Below are 22,506 nucleotides of genomic sequence, written 5' to 3'. Positions count from 1 at the left end.
TGACCAGAAGATAGAGTAAATACAAAAGATACAGGCCTCCCACAACAAAGAAGAAAATCTTAAAACCCTGAAAATAACAAAACTGATCAGCATTTAAAAAGAAAATTATAAAAACCTAAAAAGTTCATGATCTATTTTGATGCAAAACATTTGTTTAAATATTAATTTCTTTTTATATCTAAGCACAATTCTTTTAAGTGGTATGAAATTGTGCACGTGGTTTGCAATGTCATGGAACTCTTTGTATACTCCCAAACCTTTTGGCATAAATAGTGAAACTGTGTAAAAATTAGGGATGGCAATTCTTAACCGTTTGATCGATTAATCGGTCGGAACGATGCTAATCGGTTAGAAAATCCGTAATCGGTTAGTCGGAAAACTATAAAAACGTGTAAATTTGAACATATTTTCTTAAGATTCACTTTTTAGAAAGGAAACCACTGCTTTAAGGTTATCTAGTGTTCTTACACATTTTGTAATTAAATAATTTGGTGGTATCTATAGCTCTCCTGATTGAAGTCACCGGGTAATTGGTCAGTTTGTAAAGTGTTAATTGCTGTTTTTAAAACATCATGTTGTTACCCCGACTGCCCTTGCATGTGATTTTTTAATGATAGTAAAAACATCACCATTTAGAACTTTAAATAAGTATGTCTATATTTTGCCGTTATCTATTCAATTGTTACATTAGGAAAAACAGTGTAAATAAAGTAAGAGTTCATACATGTTTTGATTATGGTGACAATGCAGAATTAACTTCTTTTACGTCTGCGTTGGAAAATTATCCATGTCTGAATCTAATGCAAGATTCACGGGTTTCCTCATTTTTTCTAATCTTGTATATTGGAATAAAAATAAAATATACTCTTCAGCACATAAAATATCTCGATCAAGATGATAAACAGAATAAAAAATATAACGTATTTTATAGCCTTCTTGTGTATACATGTATGAAGAAATCAAAATGAACATCTTGATACGACTAACCGGTTAATCGGTCGGAACGTCTTGTGGTTAACCGATTAGCAATTCTGTAATCGATTGAATAATTCCCTAAAAGATTTAAAAATAAATTTTTTTTGTTATTTGAAAAATCTATTTGTGTTCAACTCTTGATGTAGGTTTTATATATGCGGGTGTATCAATTGTTTTTTAAAGTTTATTAATTGTTAAAATTTTCAAGCTAACGATTAATTTTTTCATCTAATAGAAGCATGTAATTATTTAACTAAAATATAGCTTGTTTTAATTTTACCCGTGCGTATCATTTAGTCATTGCATTTAATCAAGGCACTTACGTTGTAAACAGAGTAAAGACAATTAATTTTAATCATGTGATTAGAAGAATCACATTTTGACAGCTGATTTTTAACTGATTTGAACCCCACCACTAGTAATTTTGGCAAATAAAACTTACAAAATCTTCTGTCAGTCTACAATTCAAACAGTAAAATAAGCTTAAGTTAGAAACCGTTACAGAGAGGCAAAGCTTTGGCATATGAATTAACCCAAAACATTAAAACTAGGAAAGAATTAATTAGAGTTTCAATGGAATGCTGTTTGTCATTACTGAGATCAGAAAATTTGCCATAATTCAAGAAGAGTCCTTTGTTTTATATATAATTATCCAGGTAAGCATCAAACATAATAAAAGCAGAATAATTCATCAAGGATGAAAAGTTATTTATTTCATTTTTATTTTGTTTAAAAATAGTTCCCTTCAAATACTTCTATATGGTCAAACTAATATGCTTATATTTTCACAGCAAATTATGCCTCTATGAATTATTTTTTTTTTTATCACAAATAAACAAAGTTTTAATCTCCAATAAAATATCTGCTTCTACCCTATTTGGGTCTACAGTTATATTTTCAAGGTTAATCAACATTAACCAGTGAATTAGATTTACCAGTACATGTATGTAATTAACGTTTTTAAAATTATGAAAGAGACAAACCTGTCTGACTCCATGATATATACACAACCAGAACAGTAAGAGGGCACAAAGAAAGGAGGCCTGGAAAATGGCGTCAAACATTCCCGGCACCCAGCTGTTAACCAGGAATGTCAGGGGAAATAAGGGATCTGAAATATATGCAAGGGGAATTAATAACATGTATCTGTGGAATAAGGGATCTGAAATATACACAAGGGAATCCTAGTAGTCTGAAGTAACTCTGGGGAAATAAGGGATCTGAAATATAGACGAGGGAATTATAGATGTCTAACAGTCTTCAAATAACAACTGACTTTAAATAAATTAGTCAATCTATGTCAAGTCAATGTGAGGGAAATCCTTTCTTAATTATAGCAAAAATAAATGAATCTTTCAAGAACGTCAAATACAGTGTACAGTTAACCTTCAATACCTGAGATATCATACTACATGATTGTACATTGTAGATAACTAGAAGTGTAATGGTGGAAAACTCTTTCCTTCTTGTATTTTAACATTAATTTTAAATCTCAAATCTGAAAATATAGCTTTTTTGAGATAATAAGGTTTCACTATCTTCAGTGTTGTATACTTGACAAATTTCACAAAAAATACAGCTGACCTTTATTATCCCAGAAACGGCTATCACGAACATCATGGATATGTTGAAGGGGTGGGGTTTTTTTTTGTCCCAGCAAAGCATATTGAAGTTTGACAGTAATTTATACAAACCATTGTATAACAGTAGTAGAGGTAAGAGCAAGGGATTCTGAAATATAGACAGTGTTTAAAACTTCCTCAAGGACAACACACACTTTAAAAAAATTTAAATAAATGACCATTCAAGCATGAAAAAAAGAATTCCAGTATGTGAGCACTCAGACAATGATATGATAAAATACAAGCAGTTTTCCTCTAAATCCTGTAGTAAAATCAGCTTTTTAAATTTAGATAATTCTTCCTGAAAACATGAAATCTTTACCTTATCTTACATATTCTGACAAACGATGAACATTTTATGATACATACACACTTGAATGTATATTTATAAGTCTCTCTCCAAATAAAAATAAAGGATGTATTCGCTTTAACAAAAGAATTGACCTATAGGAGAGAACAATTTCCCGGAAAAAGTGACATTGAATAATTAAGCTTTATTTGTTGTTTTCTAGACATATGACAAATTTTCCAAATTTGTTTTTATACCTAAAATTTATTATTTACAACTTTACAATAAACCTTCAAAAAAAAACACCATTTTGTCCGTTAAAGCGTTGATTTTTGCATGAATTTTGGCCTACAAGTCCTTCAGGGCAGGCCTGCCCAAATAAAATTGTGATATATTTGAAGGTTATGATGTTTTTTTTTTTTCCCAGCAAGCATACAAAAAATAAGGAAGATTTTGAAAATCTAATTTATACAAACCATTTTTATAACGTAGCTCAGTTGATATATGCAATGGTTTTATCCATCTCTGTGAAATGCTTCTTTTTAAAGTCGCGGGGAAAACTTCCTCCTGGCACACACACTTTTAAAGTTTTAAATTTTTTTAAAGACAATTTAATTTTTTTTAATAGACTTGTGTATTTTCCTTCAAATCTATCGTTTATGTAATTCTTGATACAAAAAAATTTGAGAGATGTCAAATCGTAACAATCAAATGTAAAATTCAAGCGGAACATACCTCAGTAAATTTCTAGGACAAGAAACTCACTCTGTGTTTTTGATACAGATATTCTTGACAGCATTGTAGCATCGTTTTTCAATTGTATATATTCCTTGGAATCCAATCACATTGATTTTGGCTACATATATTTTTTGGATTTCATTTAGGCCTATATAATTTGCACGCATTAATGACATTTTTTATTATATCCACGGATAAATAGCATAGACATAAGGAATAAAATTTCAGAAAATTTACCATTATGCACAATGAGAAGTTTTTTCAAGACAAATATCAATTATTACATTTGGAAATAACAAATTCTTCAGAAAATCATGAAAAAGGTCTTTACCTCTAACTGAAATAAAGATTTGGAAAAAACAAATTGTTAAATTTTAATGTATATACATTGAATGTAAATTGACAAGCTTTTTGTACATAAAAAACCAATGTCTCTCTCTCTCTCCCCTATTTATAATGAAGTGATCTTTTGTGTAAACTTACTGTAACAATGAATGTCAGAAAGAGAAAAACAAATCGAATCCAGATCTCTGTGTTAGTGAAGGATGTGTTGTAACTCTTAAACTACAAAGGAAAGGCATTTTAATTATCAACCAAAAGCCAACTTTCAATAAATATTTAACTTCTCATTACATGTATATGAAATTAACCTGTCATAAAAGAAGGCACTATTAAAAGAGACTGACTGAGGCTCAATGCCAATTAAATGAATACCATGTTGTACTGAATTACTCACATGGTAAATAATGTCACTGAAGTGAAACTTAGTATTCTCCAGCCCGTAAAACTCCACTGTGATAATATAACGGTAAAAATCCAGGTATCCCAGATGTAGCAATATCAGGTCATCACATTTCTATAGGAAAAAAATAAAATTTTAAAGATCTTACAGACTTACACACGACACTTTCTACACTTGGACAGAAACTCTAAATGGTATCTATAACTTCATGACAATAATCAATGCCTTGTTTTACAAAAGAACTCTCAAATATGATAAAAATTTTAAAATGCAATTAAATTTCCTTTTTAATAGCAATTCTTTTCAAATTGTTTTAACCTTTTTTTGAAAGAATTTAGAAACTTTAAGATACATTTATGCAAACATTAATCTCTCATACAAATGTAAGGTTGATGATTTTACGATCAACTATTAAGTTTTCAGTTACAGTTGTGAGTTCTTTTGTAAAATGAGCATCAGAAATGTCAACATGTACTATACAGTCAAGAAATTTCATACATTACAAAAATAACATGTAGTATACATTACAAGTTACAACTGTAAAAAAACTTAGATCAATAAAGTTAAGATTTAATTTTAAAAAATTCTCAATTTTTTTTTAATTATCTGATAAATTTGTATTCATAGATTGAAGATGCTTTTTATAATTGTATACATTATTTTTAAAAAATCCTTTGATAGATATCAAAACATGTTTAACACTGATGATAAAAATATATCGCATACAGGAAAATTTTTGCATTCCCATTTTATTTTCCCTCTTTTCACACAGGGGCTAATTCAAAATTGGGGGTGGGAGATTCAAATTCAAATAACATGATATAAGGTGTTTTTTTCCTCAAAAAGAAAGCAGAACCATGACTGGACAAACTAGAAACAGGGTACAATTGTTTGTGCAAGTGTGAAAAGGTGAATAAACAACATGCACAAAAACAACCCTATATACTGTACACAGTATGACAATCTATGGAGTTTTTCCCCTTTTCTTACATTAGAACACCGTAACACTCGAGTCCTGTTGTGAGTATGAGTGTTGAGCTCCGGGTTTTTGGTTGAGGACAGTAACTCCTCATCAGATTTAAGTCCCCTTATCTGAACACTCACTGTAAATGGCTGCTCAAATCGTGAGCCTGAAAGAAAAGATTTAGCAGTATAGGAAAATAAGTAAAGCTGCACACAGTAAAGCATGCTTATAGCAAACACTTTTATAATGAATTCAAGCTTACAAAATGGATATAAATTATATTGTGAACCTGATGTTTTAATAAACAAAACACAGATCCCATAATACATGTACTGCACAATTAAATTTGGCAGCATTTTTTTTTTTCTTACTTCTTTACAATCTGTTTTGTCTTTCAAAATTTATCTCTGCAGCTATTGTGCAACTAAACAGCATAGTGTTCTCTGCTTGATAACCCCAGCTTAAATTTGGCTTGCTCATTTAGAATGTGTCACACTTTTTTTTCATTTTCAGTTGGCAAAAACAATTTCCATGCATGCAGTATTATGAACACATATTTGCCGACCATACCTCCTTGGCTATCTGTTCTTATATCTGCGATCAACCACAGCTGCTGGTGAAATGTGGACATTGGAGGGGACTTCAAAACAAATGGTCCTGTCTACAATACAGTTCTCATAAAATTATTTTATTGATTATAATTATTATTAAAATTTAGAAACAAATTTTATTATTGATTAAAAAGTAGAAAATAATGAATGGTATTGCTCTCCAGTTAAGTTTGAAATATAAGAGATAATTAAATGATAATTAATAAATAATAAATGTGCCTATCTTTGGGCGAAATGTCCTGTGTATGACATTAATGTTTACCTTTTTATTGATGCCGCTGGAGTTTGGTAAAGCAGATGAATTTTGAGATACAGTCTCAATAATTGGTGGGCCTGAAATTTATCAAGTCAGATCATGTTTTGATAGAATGGAATAAATTTAATAAAATATAATTATTGACAATTCTAACCAGCATTTCATACCAGTATTTTTTCGGGGGGTTTCATCAAGCCCCTGTGACTGGCCAAAATACATGGGCAATATCTACATATAAATAAAGGTATGTGTGTGTGTAAAATTTGAGGGAAAAAAACAATGACTGACCTGTTACTCCAACCAAGACACTGATACCAAAGCATACAAAGAAGATGATGTAGACCATCACAAACTGCCTCTTACTCAGGGCATACAGTCTCATCTGCACCGAACTAAAAGAAACAATATCCACTTCTTAACATGTAGAGTAGGATTTTCAATATTTACATTTTCTGATGTCTTCCCTTATATAACAATGCTAATAAATTTGAAATTAAATTTTCAATGACATGCCGTTGATCACATGTTCAGACATTCTTAAGTATGGAAAGCAAATTGCCTGAGCAATTTGGAAAGTTCTGACTACAACGTCACATGACGTCGAAGATACGTTGCATTTCAAAATCAAAGTCTAAATAATGCCTATATTTCTTTGTAACATGAATAAAAACATGAAATATAAATATAAGAAATAAAATATCATTTTTTAGAGTCTCATTGGGTTATGAAGTTGGTACATGATCAAATCTACTTCAGGCGTTATAGAATTTGATCACGTGACCGGCTTCATGTCATACCCCAATGAAACTCTAAAAATAATATCTTATTTCTTAAATAATCTTAATTGTCTCATCTGGGAATTCAAATAAAGGTTGAAATATCAACTTCTAAAATATGTATAACATCATTTATAACATGATTTTCATCAGTCTCAACAGTGAATTTAAATAAAAGATGAAGTTTAATATTTTCCAAATTCCATAGTTAATGATGAGAAGCTAGGTTATCATCATGCAATTGTCTTAATCAGTTTCTATATTAATTGCTAATTTTTATAAATACAATGTAGGTGTGGAATTAGAAACTGTTCAAAGGGGGCGGAGGATTGATGGTGATAAGAGAACCTTGATTGATGATTAAGTGGTTTAGAGAGAGTCTTTGATTATGAGCTATTAGGCCTAGAAAAAAAATATGTTTGTTTCCGCTTTCCCAACCGACCCAAATTTATAGAGCCGACCCTAAATATTTTTTTTATGCTTTTGTCAGATGATGTGCAAGATTTCAACCAGGGAATTATAGCCTCTAACTTTGCAAGCTTTTCAAGATTTGACCTTTCTATTAAAGTTAAGTCACAGTAATGCTTGAAAACACCATTTCTTTTGAGAGAGTCAAAAAAAAATTTTTCCAAAAAAAAAATTGTCTACCTACCTACCCTATATTTTTTCAGTCTGAAAGCGGAAACAAACATATTTTTTTTCTAGGCCTTATGACAGTTTAGGAAAATATTTCTCTTATAAATTAATTATACACACTTTATACTCCTTAAATATATTTTCGAACTACAGACGAGGATTGAATCTAAATGTTCAATCCAATGATAATTATAAGAAGGCCCACTCAATCCCTCAAATTTATACTGATGATGATCAAATGTAAAGACTAAAGAAACTGAAATCGTCAGGAAAATCATGCAACTTAGCTGTCAACTTTAACAAATTATTCATCATTATGCATTGTGTCATCAAACTTCACGAAATAGTTTATGCTAACAAATGATTTGCATATCGAGATGTTGTTCTTACAATTCGATTTCTTTTGCCATGTTGGCAGATAACCCCCTCTTCAAGCAAGTCGATATCTATATTGTTGTCATTTGTTTGGATTTTGTCTCGGAAGTGGCATCTGCTACAGGGTTTTTAATTTACGAACCCAGAGCCCGATCTATATCAACCAACTAAATAAAATCTAAAATAATCCCTAAGTTATGACTTGTTTAAAAAAGCATACTTCTCTCTAACCCTACAACTTTTTTTCTACATTTTTTATTCTCATGACTAAATCCTTCCTTATATTTCTCAAAGTATTTCTGATTTTGAACATCAAATTCTATTGCGTTCAATGAAATGTATAATTTTTAGACATAATGGTACAAAAATACTTTTATTACAATTAAAAAAATTTGTACATTACGTGTGTACTTGCATAATTATAGATTGAATATCAATAATGTACACGCGTTTATGCGCATATGCATATACATGCATACATACATTGAGCCAGAGACATATTTTATATGCATGTCTCTGATTGAGCGACAAAAGCCAAATTGTCACGACGAAAGATTCTCAAAAAAAAGTTCCAATTCTTACCGTTCACATCGGTCGTGATGATATGATGGTGAAATATAACGGGCAAAAGCACTAAAAACATCCGAAAACTGCGACAGGAACGCTCGTACGTTATTACCCCACGTTGGCGTCGAAAATGCGAACTCCGTTTCCATTTTGTTCTTTCAGTATCAGATTCTTGACAGTATCAGAACTCTGAGCATCGGCTAAGATCTATGGGTCTTGAAAGACGGATTCGAGGACAGCGACCAACAATGTGTCGTCGCCATTCTTTCTGTCAAAGTAAAGACTTTCTGTTACCAATATTGATTTATCGAAGAACTCATTGACAGTCATGCATGCAAACTGGAGGAGGCGACATGGAAGCGATACCGAGGCTGGGAAAAAAATCAATAAGTTATCACTAGAACTCAGAACTTTTTGTTACGGATATATTTACAAAAAGTCCATCTTCTATCATTAATATATTCATCCTATCGTTTTGCTGCTTAAGGTCTGTCATGATGTAGATTTAAAATTTACTGGGCGGGGGTGGGGAGTGCAAAATTAACAACTCAATCAGTTATCATGGTGAAAATTTTAATATTTGTCATGCTTTCTCTTTTTTTTTGGGGGGGGGGGGGTGAACTTCAAAATTTACAACATAATACATAGGCCAGGTTCATGGTTATTGGCAATTCCAGGATTTTAATACTTTTCATGCTTTCTCTCTTTTCAATTCTTTTTTTACTCAGGGGGGGGGGGGGGGGGGGGCGGCGGGGGGGGGGGGGGGGGGGGGGGGGGGGGGGGGGGGGGGGGGGGGGGGTCAACACGCCACCACTATTGAATTCATTTTTTTTTTAATTTCACTGAGCCTGAAAATGGGAAAAAAATTATTTAATTTGCATGACAAATTGATTTATTTTATTTATATAATGAGACGAAATAAAAATTGTTTCCGATTCTTTTGATTTGCTCAATAGAATATGTTCAAAACAAAGTAACATATGCACCATTTCCAACAATTTCATTTTTTTTTTTATTTCAACGGGAGTAAATTCATCGCTTGCAACTTAAAATAATTGCATGGTTTTTTTATTAGTATTTTTTTTTAATTTTATGATATTTTTAGCTCCTGTACACTTATTAGAAGAGGCCCATGGGCTACAACACTAACCTGATTAACTCTGGCTCTGCTTTTCTTTTAAAATTGTTTAGATTTTTTCCTTGTTATAGTTTTTGTGGCCCTATTCTAAACGGGGTCACGGTCATGATCTAAACAATTTATTATCTACGAAACTGCATCTCAGATCTCATTAACTAAAAGTTTCGTCTTTTTCTCCATTGGTTCTTAAGAACCGTCGACCACGGTAGTTCAGTCAGTATCGCCCTTGCTCCGAGTTCGGAAAGTCGTTCGAATCGAGTTCGAATCTCGGGTGTGACTGGTCCTTCGCCATGCGCTCAGGAATTGCGGGTCCTTTGAGACCTTAAAATTTACGAAGCATCGCAAATCATGGTAGGAAACCCCATACAAGTTCTTTTCCATTCCACTAAATGGTGTATCATTGTACAAGTCTCAACTCTGCGAAGAAATCCACTTGGTTTGCAAGCCTGAAAAAGTGAAAAATTGATCTATTCTGCTGGGTTTCTTTTCTTTTGCCTATTGCTTATTTTTGAGATTTGTAACTCGTTGTATCGGTAGAATACTCGTTCTATAACTTTTAGCAATGAACTATCATGTTCCAAAACCGTGAGAAAAAAAAAATTTCGCCCAACGTGGGGCTCGAACCCACGACCCCGAGATTAAGAGTCTCGTGCTCTACCGACTGAGCTAGCCGGGCACATGTAATATAATGTAATTGATGTCATTTAAATAAAAATTTTACTGATCATATAAGGAAAAAATATATGGAAAATATACCTTTATTGATACTCTTTTTAACATTCAAATAAACAGATTTGGGCAATAAAATAACAATGTAGACCTTAACTCGTGAAAAAGTCAAGCGGGTTACCTCAATGGTCTAAGGGACCCACGTGGCTTGGGTACACGAGTAAATCAGTGCTAAGCCGGGTCGTGTAGTTGTTCCTGTTTATATTTTCGTTAAATAGTTCAAGGTAAGCGTTATCTATATTGATATTGATATAAAATATTTAAAAAAATTGACTAAGAAATTGACATCTTGTTATACTTTGATAATAATATATTACGGGCATTGTTGTGTTTGTAATTACCATATCAACAACGTGCTACCCGGCTAATGACTAATGTGGTTAATAATATAATATTGTAGCTATTTACAAAGCTGTTTGCTTGGGATATACTGAGTATGATTGTACTATAGATTTTTTTTATTCGATATTTTCCCTTCATAAACAATAACGATGGAAAATCGATTCGGTTTTGTGATAAACAGATAAAAATGGGAGGGGCAATATTATTTAAAAAGAAAAATACAGGGTCTAGACTTGTAGTTTTAATTGATTGTTGAGATACTGGTATTTATCGTTTACCAAAATTTTTTCATGATATTCCTTAGCTGTCACAGAAGATGCAACATTGATCACGTTGATTTGCAAAATTCCAGACATGCTTCACTGGTTTTAAATTATTCAACATGTTCTTAGTGGCAGCTTTAAAATCTGTTAAAAATTCGAAATAACACCATTGCATTAAGAATTAGTTGCTAAAACTATTTTTATAACTGTATATTGCAAATAACCTTTTTTTAGAACCAAATATTGAATTTGTCAGAGGGTCATTGCAAAATAAGTTTACATAGCTAGAGTTGTCTCTCTTTGCACGTAGAGAATCAACCAACAGTATTAATACTCATTACTGAGTGCTCAAAAATACCTTTTTCACCTCTCTGCAGTACAAATAAACAATGGGAGATAAGTGTGTTATTCTGGTGACCGGTGGAACAGGCTTGGTGGGCCAGGCTATCAAAACCATCGCTGAGGGTGAAGAAAAAAGGCCAAACGAGGAATGGTATTTTGCCAGCTCTAAGGATGGGGATCTCTCGTACGTAGACTGTGTGATTTAAAAGTAAAAATTAAATAACTGCAGTTAAATAAACTTAAAAGATATTAACAAGAAAAATTAAATTGAATAAACTTAATTTTGTTATTTCAATAGAGGACAAAAGGTATTGTACTTTAGGAACTACAAAGTTCTTATTTAGTGATGTATACATAGATTTCATGTAATGTAGCAGCAGCACATGCATGAATCATGTACACACTTTAAGAACAGATTTATTCAAATTAATCAATTCTGTTATATGTACTTCCATGTATTATCATGGAGGGCTATTAAATAAAGCCCAAATCTTTAAGATGTGTTCAGTATTGAACAACACTGTTAAAAAATCCACAGTGTTAGCAAATCTGTTTTTGTGATTGGATTCAACCTTGAACTTATTTTGTTACCTTGACCTATTTCCAATCTTCAGAGACCGTGCTGCTACAGAGAAGCTGTTTGAGAGAGTGAAGCCGACACACGTAATTCACCTGGCTGCCATGGTTGGGGGGTTATTCCGTAATCTCAAATATAACCTGGACTTCTATGTAAGTTGTGCCTGTGAATTTTAAATGAAGAAATTAATTTATAATTCTTTTGTGTGTATTCTAAAGAAACAAAATTGAAAAGTACAGAAAGTAGTTTTTGAGTAGATTGAAACTTAAAATAACTCAAATCATTTGAATTCATGCTTATATATAATTTCTCTGTATATTGGATTTTCAAATTACCCCCCAAAAATGTTTAACCATGTTAACAGTTAATTTTCAAAGAATTATTATTTTTATTATTATTTTGTCTTTTTTCAGAGGATTAACACCTTGATTAATGACAATGTCCTGAACACAAGCTTCAAAACCGGTGTCAAGAAAGTGGTTTCCTGTCTGTCCACTTGTATATTTCCTGACAAAACCACATATCCTATTGATGAAACCATGGTGCGTATAATATACTTTCTGTGTGGGACATACATACAGGACCTAAATTGAAGAACAGACATTGAATCAATTAATCCTTAAAACTAACAAATCAGGCCATATAAAAACAAGATTAATTTATCAAAATTTATTTTTTAAATAATGAATTTATTATTTTTAAGAAAAAATTTAATTTATTAAAATTGATAGCTAGATAGAATTCATATTTGTTGCTATAAAAACTTTCAGTCAAAAAAGCATGGTGATTTTGTCAAGTCATTTGAAGTACATGCATGTCAAACTAGTGTTAAATCTAAAGCAAACTAGCATGGCGCGGCGCCATGCCCCTTTTTCTCGGCGCCATGCCCTTTTTTCCAGCACCATGCCCTTATTTCCTAACCCAAAATTAATAAATATGCCCAGTTTAGGCAATATTCCTTTGCTGTTCTGTTTATTCAGTGCATGCTGATAATCCCTTTGTTTACACAACGACAGGAAATCACTTCACGCTTGAACGCACCATACAGCCACCTGGCTAATTAACATGCCTCAGGCTGTCAGGGTAGAGGATTTAACTTGAGAAACTGTCATTTGATTGCATTGATTATGCAAGAATAAGCCCAAGACCAAGGATAAATTAACTTGTAAATTATTTACTAATTAAAATCAGGATCGTTTTTTAAACAGAAAGTAGAATAAAACACATAGTTGAACTTGAAGAAAAAACGGATATTTTATCTGAATAAAATACTTACAGTGCACCAAAAAAAATGAATGTAATGTTATAAAAAGGCTTAAAAACAACAGTTAAGTTATTTGATTGAACTGATAGATTTGATAAGCTGAGGGTCAATGTTTCTAATTAAAGCCAGAGTTTTTTTTTTAACAAAATATATTGGGAGTAAGACCAGTTTTCACTTTATCCTGTTGGTAGAATATTTTCCAAGTAAATAGAATGGTCTCTACATGTATTTTTGCAGCCAATATTGTTTATACGCAGTGAAAGGCCCTAACCCTCTTCCCTGAAAAAAGTATTTTTAAATTGACTGTACTAGTACACAAATAACACAGTCCAAGCAGGTAAAAAAATAATCATACCTCCAAACTTTAATAATTTTTGCTGATGTTTCAGCTAGATTAATACCATTACTTTCTCAAGTGTAACCTTACTACTTTTTTGATTAAAGAAATTGGATGTAAATGCCTTTTTTATATCCTTTTTTGTTTCAATAATTGTCATGTCAGCCCAAGTGTGCTAATTGTGTTGATATTTTTAAAAAAATGAATGGAATACAGATATATGAATTTATCTTTAAATTACTTGTTTAAATAAAGATTTCAATATTAAAGGATATTAAATTAAAGTAATTAAAAATGTTAAAGTATGTAAAAATTAATGATTAATATAATCTTTATAAAGACATTTTAATACATTTGTTTTAAAAGTGCCCTCGTGAGATCCCGTCGCAACACAAAGTGCCCTTTTGATTCCTTGATTACCATGCCCTTTTTAGGGTCTAGATTTAACACTACAAACAATAGATTTTTTGTTGGACTCAATCATCACCTATACATGTATGTATATATCTTACTATGCAGGTTCATAATGGTCCACCACACGATTCCAACTTTGGATATTCTTACTCCAAAAGAATGATAGATGTCCAGAATAAGTATGTGAACAGATTTTAATTAGCATTAGATGATTTAATAATTTTGTTTGTTGTTTAACATCCCTCACAAGAATTTTTCACTCCTAAGGATCATTGGCCATGTCTGTAACCATGGTAACTTACCAACAAATTAATTTAATCCTTAAAGATTAATAAAGATTTTTTTTTAATTATCAATTTGTAAAGACTATTCATCTTGCTAAATTGATGAAAGAGGAACAAGGATTATTAGAAAAGTCAAAAACAGCTTATTTCTTTACAATACATATGAAGTGAGAATTCAATCTACACAATCATTGTTTGCAGAGCGTACAACAAACAACATGGCTGCCAGTTTACGTCGGTTGTACCTACGAACGTTTTCGGAGCCCACGACAACTTTAATCTGGAGGACGGGCACGTACTGCCGGGACTTATAAACAAGATCTACTGCGCTAAGAGTAAGTATTCACAAGGTTTAACGGTTGTCATATTTAACCAAATGCTACCCATTAAATAAGCAAATGGACAGTATTAGTCATATGCAGTGAAACGCTTATAACAAAGTACCAGAGACAAATGATTTTGCTTTGATTTAAACATAATTTGTTATATCTTTTAAGTTTACAATTTATTTTAAAGCAGGGAAATGAAAATCATTTTGTTATTATAAGCGTCATTTCTTTATGAGCATTGTTTTATTGCAAACTCTTATTGTCAAATTCTCTTCAGTGACAGGCAATGAAAGAATATAATAACCTCTCTTTTTACTGTTTCTACTGCCCTAAAGTTAATTATTATTCACACGAATAAAACAGATGTCAAACTTTACCAAAAAGCTACCTATTCAGCATGTATATATAAAATTTAAGTGCAAAATTCTATTAATTGTCTGAGACAGAAATTAAAGCAATAATGCCGCAATGTTCTATTTTTTTTTATGTATAATGATAACCCTCTCTGGACTCCTTTGTAGGGGACAACACACCCTTCACGGTGTGGGGGACAGGATCACCCCGCCGACAGTTCATCTACTCCCTTGATCTGGCCCGTCTGATGATCTGGGTGTTGAGGGAATACCCCGAAATCGATCCCATCATCCTCTCTGGTAAGAATGACCTTGACCTTGAAATGATCTGCTGGAAGTAAGAATTTGAAATCGAGATAGATTTTGATGACTAATGTGTTTTTCTTTTCAAAGTAAAACTTTGTATAAAGGAATATCATCGCATAAGGAATATCAGCTTCATTTCTGTCCGTGTAAGCTACTGTAAACCAACTTTTATTCGTGTGTGTTAACTAATCTTAGGCTTAGGGATTCTTTTTTGACTCGCGAATATTAAAAATTGCCGCGAACCATTTATTTTGCTAAGGATTTGTAGAGAAAGTTTTTTCGGTCGCGGAAATTAATCGTCGCGGATTGATTCTAAACTGACGAATCGCAAATAATAGTTGGTTTACAGTAAGCTTAGGCCGAGGGACTACTTTTTGCTCTTAAATACTGTATACAGGGAAATTTTCTCCCCGCCTTATTTTCTCCCATTTTGCTCTAACCTTGATTGAGTGAATAAAAATGGGGCGAATTCAAAGAATGCAATGTAATTTCTTAAACAAAAATGTAACTAGGCGAATTTAAGACGGGGCAAATTCATTTGCAAAATTAAAAGGGCAAAAATAACCCTGTATACATTAAATAAAATTTTTAGAATAGTTCTGATTAACTTCTGACATGCACTATAATTTTGTTCTGCCCTGTTTGTAGTGGGGGGAGACTTCAAATTCACAATGCTGGGGTCAGCTGGTATAACTGTAATTTTTTTTGCCCTGTTTTTAGTGCATCTTGTATAATGCTGTGGTCACACTGGTTTGAACAATAAATTTTTGCCCTGTTTGTAAACAAATATAATGCTGGGGTCTCACAAGTCTGTATTTTTTTCCCCTGTTTGTAGTGGGAGAGGAGGATGAAGTCAGTATTAAGGAGGCAGCTGAGGCAGTCATTGAGGCCATGGAGTTCAAGGGGGAGGTGAAGTTTGACACCACCAAGTCCGATGGTCAGTTCAAAAAGACCGCCAGTAACGCCAAACTCCGAAAGTACCGACCAGACTTCAAATTCACACCATTCAAACAAGGTATGAACTGTAACACAATTTACGTGATGTATAATTATGTCTACATGATATACTCTTTCTACATAATATTACTTGTCTTAATTTGTGATATTTATCTGCTTGATACACAATGTGTTTTATCTACATGATATTCCATATATTTTGTTTTTGGTCATTTGGTAATTGCATCATTCATATGCTATATGTCCTATTTTTAGCTGTGAAAGAGTCATGTGACTGGTTTATGACCAATTACGAGACAGCAAGAAAGTGAGAGAATCTCCTGCATCTGTATCGTCACTACCAGGGTCGACATATAAATGTACAACTGAAGATGAACAACAAACTCATTATTTATTGGGCCTAACTTTTGGAGCACAAAGAGGGTATATAATCATTGGTTTACTCTGTATCTTTAGTGTGGCTGTTTCTCTGTTTGTCATGTATACATTGTCATATGCTGTGAGATTAATTTCTGAGAGGTCTTGATCATATACGATCAGGAAGTTCATTCTGGGGGGAAATTAAAACTGTTCATGTGAGAATATTTATTTAAAAAGAAAGTGTTGTAAATGAGTTCTTTATCTCTCGTATTAATTTTTTTTTTAGAATAAATTATTTGATATTATATTATTATTCAAAATATTTTGTAAATGAGGTTATTTTTCGTCATGCATAATATGTTGGTAATTTATTCCATTAGTTCATTAAGTATACCTTTTTAGTATGTATGAACCATTATTGTATATATCATGTATATTGTGTTCATCTAAATTTATGTGCTCACCATTCCATTTACTTGTGTACTATTTTTTTTTATCTTACAATTTTTTTTCTTTTACAATATTGGATATTGTTTATCTCTCAATCATGAAATCCAACATCAGCTGTGAGCTTATTTTCTCATTTTAATAAATGTGGAATTGAAATCTATATGTTGGTTATTTTTAATCAAGGAGTGAATTGTGTGGAAATGAAAAAAAAGCCTCCAACTTCTACATATAAACATACAGTTGTTCAGTGTAAGAATCCACCAGAATTCATGCCTCCTCCCAACTTGAATTTAAAAAAAAAAAATTAATTTTGTTAAATCTAATCGAACCAAAATGATCCCCAAAATATGTGATTAAAATTTTTTGTTTAAAGTTTGAAGACAGAAAGGCTGTGAAAATTAACATCAGCTTCTTATTTAAACTGATTACATGTAGTTACATATTTAAACTGATTATCTTCGACATGGCCTGCTGCCAGCATCATTTCTACATGTTGTTTTGCTGGACATTGAGTATGAATGGGAAATGAGTCAAATGACACATTGGAGTAAAGATGAGTGAAGGGATAATCAGCCGATAATAGGATAGTACTTTGTTTAGGGACCCCATGCCCTGATCTCGGCTGGGGATTATCTTTAATCTTTTAATCCAAGTGTTAAGTCACTATAGAGTGGAATAGGGTTGGTTAATCCTTTACATTTGATTATATTACAGGATCCAGAATATATTCCCTGTTCCAGCATTACGAACCTCTAAACACTTATAATTTTATTTTCTGAGAGAAAGAAAAGGTGTATGTTTTATCAGTTTATGTTTATATATAGCGATCGTATGTTAGCGGATCAAAAGGGCTTAGCAATAGGTAATTACATCAGGAACCTATATACTAATATAGTATATAGATTCCTGATTACATGTACGTATACAAGTGTTGTATTTAAAAATTAAAAATATCTTACCATGCTTACTAAATTATCTGTGTCTAGTTCTAATTTTCAGATTTATTCAATTATTCAAATTGAGTGGGTAAACCCACTAAAGAATCCAACTTTTTCTTACGACACTGTTTTCGGGGGGTCCAATGTAATATCTTCCTTACTTATGAAAACTATTGAAAATCGCCGGGGGAGGAGGTGGGGGCAGAGCGGGACCCTGGCTAGATTCGCAGTGTTGGGAACCTATACATAAGCACTGTTAAAGTACTTATTAAACAAGATGCGATAAAACAATTATAATGTATTGTATGGTTATCATGGTTTGTCCTTTTAATACGATATCAAGTGCAACATTACAAAACAACACGATTGCCCATCATCTGGGAAAAAGGAAGGGAATTTGCTAACACTGCGGTTATCTTCATATCTTTGAGATTCTTAGCTCAGGCAGACTTAAAGTTTTAAAACAGTTTCAAGTACTTTTCTGACCACTTGCTCATTACATGCATTACGGCAATCTGCATCTCACTTGAAGAAACACAATCATGGCTTGGAAGATCCTGAATTCAGTGCCTTATTTTCTTATCATGCTTTAGGTGGTAATTTATTGATCAAATTTTCATAAAACTATACTTAATTCGTCATTTTTTTTTTTGGATACTCAGAGATAATGGATTAGCAAAAAAAAAAAAACAAAAACAAAAAACGGTGTACTTGAGAAATCTGATATGTACAGTACCTTGACAGTTTTTGAAGAGAACTTTTTGGCGGGAAAACAGAAGCATGTTCTTTCTAAGCATGTGCCTGTTGGTAATACACACGATTTTTATCGTGCATTCATAACCTTTTAAAGTTTCATTATATTTTCCTGCACCTCTTTAACATGATAAAAGCTTTTCAATAAAGCTCCATAAGAATAACTGGCGTTCTCCGCTCTTGGTTTGCATGCTGAGTGAATCAAAATGTTCATGATACTAGCAATATCAGATTCGGTGCAAAATCCTTTAAAACTTAAACGATACAGTATAAATTTGAAACGCTGGCAAGTTAAACAATTCACAAATCTTACCTAGAAGTTCTCTAATGTATGTTGTCTCTCGCGGGATGCGCATGCATGATGCCGTGAAACTTTTCTCTTGTGTGTGTTCTCGGTTTCAACTTCTAAGGGATGTCCTAAAGCCTGCGGTGTTACGTATTTGTTTGTGTGTGATGTCGGCCTAAACTTCTGAGGGTTGTCCTATAGCCACAGACCCGCTGTGTGTACACACTGGATCTTACACACACCTGCTGTGTACACCGTGGAAACGAGGAGAATTGGAGGACTTGATGCTACTGTGTACATACACAACGAATTTTTTTTTACCTAAATAATTATCTCGGACGGGAAGAACTTAAGCTTCTTTTCTGTTCTTATGATTCTGTATAGCTTGTTCATGTTGTTAGTTGTAGTCCACAAAATTCATTATTTATTTCAATGTAGTGACCAGGACGACGAAAACGAAATTAATTGTCATTTTACTTGAATAAGAAATTATAGGCACATATAGTATTGGGGAAATTAATTGTTCCCCCCTTTTTCCAAACATAATATATGTGGCCCCTGCTTTTGTATTGTGAAATCGCAGTATTATGGTAATGCGATTTACCACCACCACCACCCCTGAAACAAATGGCTGTGACCCCCCCCCCCCCCCCCACACACACACACACACTCTCTCTCTGCCTCTATCTTCTTTACATTCCAACATTTCATGTTTTTCTAAATTTTATGTAACTCCCAAAGTTTTCTTATTAAACATGCAGTCCCAATATTTGCTGCAGATCTGTAGCATTTATGGTTTTATATACATGTATTTGTCTATGAGTCCATAACAATTTCAATATTAGACACACAAACTGACTTTGCCTTTAATATAAGATAATAAAGTCTTGAATAAGATAATTAAAGTAAAATATTTGAAGGTATTTCTTTTATTTTACCTTTAAGTCTAACAGTGCAATGTAACAACACATTGAAGAATTTGTTTTCAAGTACATTTTTACATACAATGTAAAAATCAATTATAATGTCTTGTGAATTCCACTTGTACAATGTAATACATTTTTTTCATTCAGCATAAAATAAAATTGATCTCTGCATGACTAAACACTGAAGGTACATGTATATTTTTCTTAACAAGAAAAACAAAATATACATAAAAAGAAAGTTTTACCTGAAGCAATATTTGAACCTCAAAAACAGAATTTGATTATTTTCAATCATTGAAAACAAAAAGTCATAAAAATTTATATTCAGTAAACAAAAGCTAAAATGATATGATTCTAAACAAATTCTCGGTACACATTTTTATGCTGGAAATAAGGAGATTTATTTGAAACATGATTGACTAAATAACTACATCATGTGCTGATTTTGCAGTGATTTTTAAAAATTATTTTCTGACTCTGCATTATGAATTATTTATATATTGCGAAATATACGATTATATATAGTTACAGTTACCCCCCTTTTAACAAAAGAATTAGCTAAGTATAAGAAATCAATTCTTGGACTAGATTCTATACCTTTGCAAAAGCATAAAAAGAAACATATTTTACTGTCTGAGTATTAGAAATGTTTATCACAATCAAGCTATCTGATTACCTGGCACAAGGAAATTAAACTAGTTGGTTTATGTAATAAAATTAATATTAAAATGTACATATACCTTAATTTTAGTTCCCTAATTCATTTCCCAAGATGTTTAGCATAATCATTAAAATGCATATATTACTTTTACTAGTTTAAAATAAATATGTTATGTATGTTTACTAGTATATTTGGATAAATTAAATAAATATGTTTATATAATTATACATTAACTACTACACGTAAATTGCAACTTTCCATAATTATAAAAAAGTGTTGTGAATTCACATAACTGTATCTCCATCATTTGATAATACATGTAAAAAATAAATCAGGTATCTTAAATATTTTTTCTACCCTTCTTTCATACAAATTCACTAGAATTCAACTTGATCTACCAGATAGTTTAAAATATGTGTATCTATCTAATAATAACTTGGCACATCCTCATCTCAAACAAGATCTATGTTTGCTTTTCCTTTGTCTGACATATAAATTTTCTATTTAATATTTTTAAATTTCTATGAGTTCTGACATCTTAAAACTGCTTAAAACTGTAAGTTGTTACCAACATTCATACCATTTTAACAAACATGACAAAGCTAAACTGTATACTGAAGTATTACAAAGACTAAATGAAAGACGATGCATGGATTTTAATTAGAACTAAATATGAGGAAATTGTTTTTCACTTAAACAAATGGCATTTTGATATAAATGTACAATGCATTTGGGTTTTCAATAAATAAATGCATTAAAATGCAGTACAGATAATATGACACATTAAAAAAATTTACAAAGAATTAAGCTTACCCATTAATTTGCTTTCACTTTAATAAATATAAATTAATTATATAATCATGTACAGAATTTGTGTCAGCTAGATGCAAAAGTTTTGTTTCATAAGCACATTTTAAATTTTTATTTTCAGTTTATGAAAAAAAATTAGCATTAAATTTTTAATGGACCTGTCTTCTAATATATGAAACTGTGTTTTATCTACAGGAAAATTGACCAACATATTTGATCATTTTGTACGTGACATACACACATAATATTATATTGATGGAACAGATTGTTTTCAAGTTTACTGAACAAAAAATTACTGAACTACTCTAATTATAAATTTCCCCTTTCAGCAACTTTTCTCTTAAATAAATACAGAATTTAATTTTTTTTTTGTACATATATCCTTTTTTTGTACATTACTTCATATTCATTTTAAGAAAGAGTTGAATTGGCACTTTGAACATTAAAACTCCATAAAGCACAAAATATTGTGAATTGCGTGAATAACTAACCAAGTTTTATTCAAAAGTGACATGTGTAAGAAAACTGAAATACATGTATATCCGTGACTTAGAAATATATAACTACATATGTGTACATGTACATGTTAATGGAATGTGTGGGGGTAAAAATAACTTTTTGTAATAAATAAAAGTTTTTTTGTTGTAAAAAAAAATATACATGTACATATGGTTATAAACTAAAGTAACTAAAAAAAAAAAAATTAAAATCAATTTTAGGACGGAGAATAAAACTGGCTGGAATGTATTTATCAACAACAAATATTTGAGAAACAACAAAAAAAGTTTCTTGTAAAATAAAAAAGAAGACACATATCCTCTCAACGTTAAAATATATTGCGTCCTAACTAAAACACAATGTAGCACCGACAAACATTGAGCAGATTATGCAAAAAATATATCAAGGATTTCTCGCTCTTTCACTTGGGACATTTTTTGATATCCATCTTCCATGCAATTTTAGATAACTGCTGTCACAAAATAGCTTTTGATATTGAATGCCAGACCAATTTTAGGTATCTGTTGTCAATACAATGCCAGATATCTGTTATCAGAACAATTCAATATTTCTGTAGTTGTCATTTGAAACTACTTCTCTTGGCATAACAATTTTAGATATCTATTGCCACTGCAAAG

General features: G+C 31.7%; 2 protein-coding genes and 1 non-coding gene across 3 annotated transcripts; 1 reads left to right on the top strand and 2 right to left on the bottom strand.

Annotated features, from left to right (window-relative positions):
• Positions 1–4: 4 nt before the first annotated feature.
• On the bottom strand, positions 5–8,700 carry LOC134268400 (transmembrane protein 181-like; the record flags this gene model as incomplete). The annotated part of the gene is made up of 12 exons (XM_062750646.1): positions 8,567–8,700; positions 6,486–6,589; positions 6,204–6,274; positions 5,901–5,991; positions 5,357–5,496; positions 4,361–4,480; positions 4,108–4,188; positions 3,956–3,961; positions 2,670–2,706; positions 1,959–2,086; positions 1,299–1,433; positions 5–67 (listed from the first exon to the last, which is right to left on the bottom strand). Coding segments are annotated over exons 1-12 (1,110 nt in total), but the record flags the coding sequence as incomplete, so codon positions are not given.
• Positions 8,701–10,292: 1,592 nt separating this feature from the next.
• On the bottom strand, positions 10,293–10,365 carry Trnak-cuu (transfer RNA lysine (anticodon CUU)). Its single transcript has one exon. It is a non-coding gene; the product is annotated as a tRNA-Lys (tRNA).
• Positions 10,366–10,520: 155 nt separating this feature from the next.
• On the top strand, positions 10,521–17,152 carry LOC134268399 (GDP-L-fucose synthase-like). The gene is made up of 9 exons (XM_062750645.1): positions 10,521–10,642; positions 11,401–11,549; positions 11,980–12,094; positions 12,356–12,484; positions 14,063–14,136; positions 14,443–14,576; positions 15,092–15,223; positions 16,065–16,244; positions 16,442–17,152. Exons 2-9 carry the CDS (start codon positions 11,413–11,415, stop codon positions 16,495–16,497), a joined length of 957 nt encoding a protein of 318 aa, XP_062606629.1. The 5' UTR covers positions 10,521–10,642; positions 11,401–11,412; the 3' UTR covers positions 16,498–17,152.
• The last annotated feature ends 5,354 nt before the right edge of the window (positions 17,153–22,506 follow it).

This window comes from Saccostrea cucullata, unplaced genomic scaffold, assembly GCF_032062105.1.
Source record: "Saccostrea cucullata isolate Sc308-1 unplaced genomic scaffold, CSIRO_AGI_Scuc_v1 ctg9499, whole genome shotgun sequence".
NCBI lineage: Eukaryota > Metazoa > Mollusca > Bivalvia > Ostreida > Ostreidae > Saccostrea > Saccostrea cuccullata.
This window is presented reverse-complemented; position numbering and strand designations above follow the sequence as displayed.